Below are 7224 nucleotides of genomic sequence, written 5' to 3'. Positions count from 1 at the left end.
ATCATAAAAAAACAAGACGATGGCAAAAGTTTTTCAATTTTTGCTACAACTTTACCCTGTCCCGCCCCTCGGTGTCCGCCCTCGGTCCTCCCCAGTCATCTATCCGATCCTTAGGTGTAGGTGTAGCTGCCCTCGAGTTGTGTAAACATTTGTAGTTTACTTTCAGTTGGCAGGCGGCTCGTAAAATCTGTCCGTTTCGCTTCAACTGGAAACGTTTTGAAAACTGTCTCGTAACTCAGACCCGCCGGCAATACACCCGCCATCCCACCTCAGCCTCATCCTAAAATACCTCCCAAAAAACACCCAAGTTTGGGTTTGTTTTGCCGAAAAAGGACCACCGATTGAATTAGAAAATTATGCTGAAAGTTATTTGGATTTAAGAAGTAGGGACGCTGCCCATTGAGGGAAATGAAATTAGGTAATAGGATAGAAAATTACTCAGGCAGGAACCGGAAAACTAAACTTGAGGATGTGAATTGGACTAAACTGAGTAGAAAGTATAATAATAAGAAAACACAGTTTCTAACTCGGGAAATTAAAAGAAAACTTTGGTTCAAACCGATGGGAAAAAAGTTTGAAAAACTCATTGGAATTCGATTAATCTCAGAAAGGAAAAACGGAATAAATTGAAAATTAATCGAAAACGGGTTTTTAATTTATAAAGTTTTTAGGCTAAAAAGTTTTAGATTAAAAGTAAATACAAAAAATTTAATCCATTACTGAATTGTATGTTTCCCATACCGGGAATTGAACCCGGGCCTTCCGGGTGAGAGCCGGATATCCTAACCACTAGACAATATGGGATATGGAATCCCTAGCAGCCAATATGAAAACGAAAATAAAGTTTATTTTCAAAATCTAAATATAGTTTTCGGATCAAATATTTACAAAGAATCTTTATTTTAAAATTGAAATAGTTATTCCGGGGAATTATTCACAATATTGTGATTCATAGAGTTTATAAGCTTAGGCTATTTAAAAATTATAAACAAATATTAATAAGTATTTAAAAAATCAAGTAAAAAATTTTCCCATACCGGGAATCGAACCCGGGCCTTCCGGGTGAGAGCCGGATATCCTAACCACTAGACAATATGGGACTTGATAACACAGCTGCTCAGTGAACTTGTTGGGCTTGCTTAGCAACCGGTTCCAAAAATAGCATACATAATTCGGACGTTTAGGCCTTCTTATCGCGATCGTGTCGGTCAACGTTATCATCAGCCTTACAATAATCAGTCTTACAATCTTCAGAGTCAGAGAATCTAAAAGAACCAAAAACTAAACACTTTATTTGCAACAATTAAAAATATATGTAACTTACCCGATTTCCGTGATCTCACTCTCATTTGTAACATAACTACAAAGTATACAAAAATTACTAGACTCCAAAAAACACATCTGACAGTAGATTCCCTTGCAGTTGGGTAGGGAACAGCAAACGTAATTTGATCTGGAAAAAAGAATCAAATCAATGTGTATATTCTCTTAATTCAAAAAAGGTACGACTTTTGGAGGGGCTTGTTGCAAATGGTGCACGTTTTGCCTATAAAAATTCCACGACAACCATTAATACACCTGTAAGAGTAGATTATAGTTAAGTAAGTATAGCAAATTAACTAATTTTATAAGAAAAACTTACCAAATGTTTAGAGAACTCAACCAGGAGGCACACAAAAGATCTAAGCTTGGGCTTTTGTCTGAATAAAAATATAAACAGCGAGCTCGTTGACGACTTGATATAATTAAATCATCTATTTAAACATTTTTAATTCCGTCTATTTCAAAAATTTTAAAAATAGTCTTACCCCTTTCCTTTAATATCGTAGTGTGCAAAGCAATGGCTCTTTTTTGGGCTTGCTCTGGATAAAAGTAGGCCATAATCCGATGCCTCTTGCGAAGTCCATACGGCTCAAGAAATATTAAAAACCATGCGAAAACGTACAGTATTAATATGAAGAAGTAATGGAGGTACTTCGGCTTTCTGGGTATTATTATACACCTTTGCTCATCTACATCAAAGTATCTTGGCTCAAAAGCGTTGACAATGTTTCGCAAGAGATGTACAATTGTTCCTCTTCCTTTTATTGCCAGCCGAAGGTAATCGGAAGAAGCTTTTAATATAGGATGCAGTATTACTTCGTAAATTTATAAAATTTTTCATTAAAATCTACCTGGTATTATCTTTGAAACATTACTGTAATGGGAGATCATCTTAATTAAGACAAAAAGGCTAAAATCCAAGAAACAAATACTAAACAATTGAATTCCCATAATAACCAAAAAAACTCCAGATTGCTTTTGTGAATAAAATTCTGTAGGAAGAAATCTAATCGAATCGATCTAATGAACGGAAGGATTATAGTGAAGTTAGTCTCGTAGAGGAATTCCCATTATAAGACTTACCTCGACGTATTTGTTTTCTTCAAGACTACTCAAAGGTAAAGCTCTTACCTCCAAGCTCTGAAATTGCTGTTCTTCATAGATTTCGAACTCCCGGGTTATATAAACATTGTTGAAATCTGGACTCGCAAGATAACGAAAGCGAAAGGTCGTGGCTTTCAATATAAGATAAAAAACTAACATAAATAAGATAGTATATATAATGAGATACACTAAAAAGAGCTTGCGTGGTTGCAAGTCCATATATTTATACATTTCTTCTTGAAGTACGACATCCTTGTCACTTGTAGAACCCAATGTGGACCAAGCTGTATTGTGTTCAAAAGTTATGGTAGCCATAAAAATAAATCGAAGTTTCACAAAGTTTTTATGCAAGCCTAGAAAAATATTTATAACTTTCCTATTAAAATTTAAATCATTTTTAACATACGATGAAAGATATCTGCGACAAGTCCTTCTTGAAGTGATATGTTATTTTCAAAAAAGCTTGTCAGACTTTTGAGATTATCGCAAAACCAAGCAAAATGATCTTTGCTGATTTCCTTAGCTTGGTTATTTAGCTGTTTCTCAACCAATAATCCAGCTGCCATACATCTATTTAAAGGTGAGCTCATTTGGTAATTAAAATAATCCAGCTGCAGGGCCAGCCAATCTGTGCAAGTTGTGTAGGTGGCTTCTGTGGAGAGGAATCTTCATTAAAACCGTATAATCACTAACGAATGTCTTACGAATATCAGCTAATGGGAACTCCATGTGCACTAAAATCTTATCCAACTTATTTATAATTTGGTTAATGGTTGACAAAGTGCCTTGAAACGATTCCTGCACTGGATAAGATGGCTCCGCCATAATGCGGTGCATCTTGTCCAAAGCATAGAAAAGAAGACTCCCCTCGCAAGTGAGACCATGCCCCAAAATAGCGATATTTCGAATAAAATTCTGCACCGGTCCGGACAATGCCACAAGAAGGGCAAAGGCCATTAGCAGAACACGGTCGGTGACAAGGGTCGGCAGGCACAGCGCTAGGATGCACCTTGGAGAAAACTAATTTTAACAAAAATGGAGAAGGTATTTGGGGCTACCCACCTTCCTTGTCGCCTGAGTGCCATTAAGAGAAGACCCAGGCCGATGATTACGATAAACAACCATTTCACATTTAGATCTTTGCAAGCCTTCTGGGGATTTCGATAATACCAAATCTGTACTATCAAAATACCCACAATATATCCCGCGATCACGTAAAACATAATATTGTCACGACAGTCCCATGGCGCCTTTATTTTGCTATCTTCGGGAACACATTCAGGATCCCCATTGTCCTCTGTTAGATCTTTTGATTCCATTGGATAAATGGGTGGCTCTCCTTCCGAACTGCAATCTCTCAGGTTCGTGGAGTACCTCTCACTCCTGTCTTGAGTAACATCACTGTTTTTTAAAGATCTGCAGGTATCGAGGAATTGAAAGTTTTCGATTAAATCATCCGTATCAATTTCCTCGAAACACGATGAGGCCATTTCACTTTTCCAATCATCTGAATCCCCCATATTTTCAATTCGAGATAAATGTGAGATTTTTTTCTCCAAAATAGACTTAAAAGTCTAGGAAAGCTATGTTGAGATAATTGCAAATTATTTTTTTGAAAAAAGAGTTTCCCATACCGGGAATCGAACCCGGGCCTTCCGGGTGAGAGCCGGATATCCTAACCACTAGACAATATGGGACTTAACGTCCCCCGATAGTTAGTGTTGGTAAACGGCTAAGATCTTTTTCTATTTTTATTTTATTTATTTAAAAATTTGTGTACAGGGTCTCAATATTTCGATATAAAGAACACCAAGAAGTCAAAGTTATAATTAAGGATATTTTAGAAATTTTAGAGAATTAATTTTAGAATTTTTAAAAGCATCAAAATTGCTTGAAACAAAAAAAAGTTTCCCATACCGGGAATCGAACCCGGGCCTTCCGGGTGAGAGCCGGATATCCTAACCACTAGACAATATGGGACTTGAAAATGGCGTCTGCCTGGTTCCCGTTACACTTTTTTGAAAGCTAAAATCCTTAACATGGAACCTGGCAACTGACGTCCGACAACCTAACGGATGCGGCTGTCAACATTCAATTTTAAATTTAAAATCCCCTCCCCATCTAGAGGGATCCATAGGCTGCTGTTCAGATTTACTGTAATGAGGGGTCAACTTCATATAACCTTTTTCGGAATTAATTAAAAACCATTCAACACTTTTGACTGGCAGTTGCATTTTTGAATGCCCACGACAACTCAACGGACTCCAGTGGCTGGGAACGAAGCACATAATCATCAATTATTCGCACAATTACCGCAAACAAATAAATATTCTTAATTTATTGTGTTTTCGAATCGGGCTTGGCCGCCCACAATGGCAACAGGCGGTGTCGGCGTCGGCGTCGGCGTCGGCGTCGATGTCGGCGAATGCAGACGAAAAATCGCTACGAAAAAATATTAAAAATAAATTTTCAACCCGAAAGAGCAAAAGCACACAAATATCTGAGTAGCAGACGGACAGGGATTCGAGGGCCAAGAGGGATACATTGCGGTATTGAGATTGATGTTCATAAATTAATTCCTCGCCATCTCCTCCATGGGTCTGGTCTCTGTGATTTCCATTGTATCGGTCTGTAAGGGTGTCTGTTTGTCTGTCTGGATGTCATGCGATAAATTTCATAGATGCATTTGGTAATTTCAATTTGTTTTAATGTGTCGCTGCTATTCTGTTCTATTTTATACTGTTCTGGCGCTGTAGACACATATAACACATATAATTTGAGGTTTATTGGCCGTGCCGTGGTGTTGCTCGTCTATTTATATCTGGCCTCGTGGGATGATCTTAGTCTACTGTCTACTGCCCCCCCGTCATAGCAATTGTCGCTGCCTATCAGGGTGTGAGGTGGTGTGCTAAGGGGCGGTGGAGCTTTTGAAGTTTCCCCAGGGCGGAAATGGATCTCGTACATCTCTTAAAGATCCATAAACTGGATTGAAATATGCACTCAAAGAACAGCAATAATTTTCTTTTGATTATGAGCAAGAAAAGTGTTTTTTTTTATACCAACAAACCAATAAACACTTGAAGGATAATCTAATTGATAAACATTTACCCCATTTCGCTTAAAGTTGGTTATTTTTTCTTAGAGTGTATCAAAGAACACTCAATACACTTTCGCTCGGGCAACATAAATCAATTTACTTTCCTGACACATTCTCTATGCTGGACAAACATTTCCTGAATACCTCAATGGGATTTTCGGGGGCTTAGTCCCGGTGGCGCCATCATTCGTTTTCCGAGGATTAGAGCAGAGGATTTTCCATCCAGCTTCATCATAATTAATAAACTGTCGCAATATAGCGATGCTGTCGCTGCTTTATTTGTATCTTTCATGGTGTCGCATTTTATTTCAGCTTGCAGGCCAGCCCAGCTAGCCACATAAATTGCTGGAGCTCTGGAGCTTCCACACATGTACTGGCCGTAAAATAACGTTATTTCTGTTCTGTTCCGCCTAACGATGTCATCAGTGTTGTGACTCTCACCTCACCTGAACTCACACCGGTAATCGCCGTTTAGAGTCGGCTTCCTATTCCTATTTCTATTCCCCCAACTTCAAACTACTTGGGTGTCCGAAATTTGTCGCGCGATGAGAGAAATTTCGTTTGAATGGTTTCCGCAATGAAGCGACAAAACTGACAGCCACCGAGGAATTATTGCCTTGCCCCCCGAGTCTTTGGAGGAGCTGGAACTGCAACCGTTTTCCACGAAAATTCAGAACATAAAATGCGGTAAAGTCATTGCCAGGTTGCCTGGCCTGGCCCCAAACCTTTTCTACGTTTACGTTTTGAGAACTTCCTCTGGCTACAACTTCCCCAAATTTTTCCCAACCTCCACGACTGCAACTGGTCTTTGGTCAGTCTCGGATCTGGTACTTCATTTCTTTTCATTAGCCGCCCGCACTGTCTGCCATCTATGGACGGACCGGAGTCATAAAACGTAACTGGTTACTCCGCGTAAATGTTCTCGTAACTCTCTCGCTGCACTGAGAAATATAATTATGAATAATATAAAACAGAATAATATCAAGCTACATTTTTAAGAATATTATTTCCACCAGAATCTAGGTTAAATTTCTAAAAATTCCTTTAAAGTCAGTGATTCTTTCAGTGCATCTACCAACTTACTTGATTACTTGCCCACTGGCCAGCTACTATATAGCCCTTTTACTATGTAATATATGTGTGTTACTGGGACAGAAAGACAGCCAGCAGACCGACGGGACAGACAGTGGCACTTTATTAATGAAAAGCGCAAAAGTTCTTTCTATTTTTTCCCATCCAGTCCGACCTTTTCATTCCGCAGTAATAACGTTTTGTGCGTGTGTGTGGCCTGGCCTGCATTTTGGGGTCAGGGCAGCACTGGCGGAGATTTTTTAACTGAAAGTGAGCGGTTTCTGCAATCGGCGAACTGAAATGGCCAGGAGATACTGGACTAACATGGCAAGTCAATGAGGAAAGTTCGTCGGCAAAAAGGTCAGAAATTAGAGAGAGTTTAAATGCCGATATGTTGTTTGGGGCTGGACTTGGAAAGAAACTCGCTTCTTGTTAACATGGGAAAGACTTTCATTACCAAGAGATGGTAAAATTATTAAATAGTTCTTGGTATTCATTAAGTCAAGCTTAGCTATAGCTTAGAGAAGCTTATAGAGAAGTTATATTTAGTGAAACTGTTTTAGAATTATATATATTCTGTCAGCGTGTTCTGGATCAATACTTTCCCCCCTCAATAAACTCTCTGATTT

General features: G+C 38.7%; 1 protein-coding gene and 4 non-coding genes across 5 annotated transcripts; all 5 read right to left on the bottom strand.

Moving 5' to 3' along the window:
• Positions 1 to 732: 732 nt before the first annotated feature.
• Positions 733 to 804, bottom strand: Trnae-cuc. The gene has a single exon. It is a non-coding gene; the product is annotated as a tRNA-Glu (tRNA).
• Positions 805 to 879: 75 nt separating this feature from the next.
• Positions 880 to 3997, bottom strand: LOC6502814 (DC-STAMP domain-containing protein 2). Its single transcript, XM_014909128.3, has 11 exons — positions 3490 to 3997; positions 3132 to 3436; positions 2834 to 3079; positions 2407 to 2780; positions 2175 to 2343; positions 1809 to 2114; positions 1643 to 1754; positions 1510 to 1578; positions 1325 to 1453; positions 1038 to 1265; positions 880 to 971 (listed from the first exon to the last, which is right to left on the bottom strand). Exons 1-10 carry the CDS (start codon positions 3945 to 3947, stop codon positions 1181 to 1183), a joined length of 2253 nt encoding a protein of 750 aa, XP_014764614.1. The 5' UTR covers positions 3948 to 3997; the 3' UTR covers positions 880 to 971; positions 1038 to 1180.
• On the bottom strand, positions 1029 to 1100 carry Trnae-cuc. The gene has a single exon. It is a non-coding gene; the product is annotated as a tRNA-Glu (tRNA).
• A 55-nt stretch (positions 3998 to 4052) lies between the features above and the next one.
• On the bottom strand, positions 4053 to 4124 carry Trnae-cuc. The gene has a single exon. It is a non-coding gene; the product is annotated as a tRNA-Glu (tRNA).
• Positions 4125 to 4335: 211 nt separating this feature from the next.
• Positions 4336 to 4407, bottom strand: Trnae-cuc. Its single transcript has one exon. It is a non-coding gene; the product is annotated as a tRNA-Glu (tRNA).
• Positions 4408 to 7224: the final 2817 nt, after the last annotated feature.

The sequence above is a fragment of the Drosophila ananassae genome, chromosome 2R (genome assembly GCF_017639315.1).
Source record: "Drosophila ananassae strain 14024-0371.13 chromosome 2R, ASM1763931v2, whole genome shotgun sequence".
Taxonomy (NCBI): Eukaryota; Metazoa; Arthropoda; class Insecta; order Diptera; family Drosophilidae; genus Drosophila; species Drosophila ananassae.
The sequence above is the reverse complement of the archived record's forward strand: the minus strand, read 5'-3'. Positions and strand labels throughout refer to the sequence as shown.

Bases quoted from the DNA above. Each gene is read 5' to 3' on its own strand.
- LOC6502814 (XM_014909128.3), bottom strand. From the start codon at position 3,947: ATGGGGGATTCAGATGATTGGAAAAGTGAAATGGCCTCATCGTGTTTC. The intron at 1,755-1,808 runs GTAAGACTATTT...ATGTTTAAATAG, and splicing joins TACGATATTAAAGGAAAGGG to ATGATTTAATTATATCAAGT. The intron at 1,266-1,324 runs GTAAGTTACATA...TGGTTCTTTTAG, and splicing joins AGTGAGATCACGGAAATCGG to ATTCTCTGACTCTGAAGATT.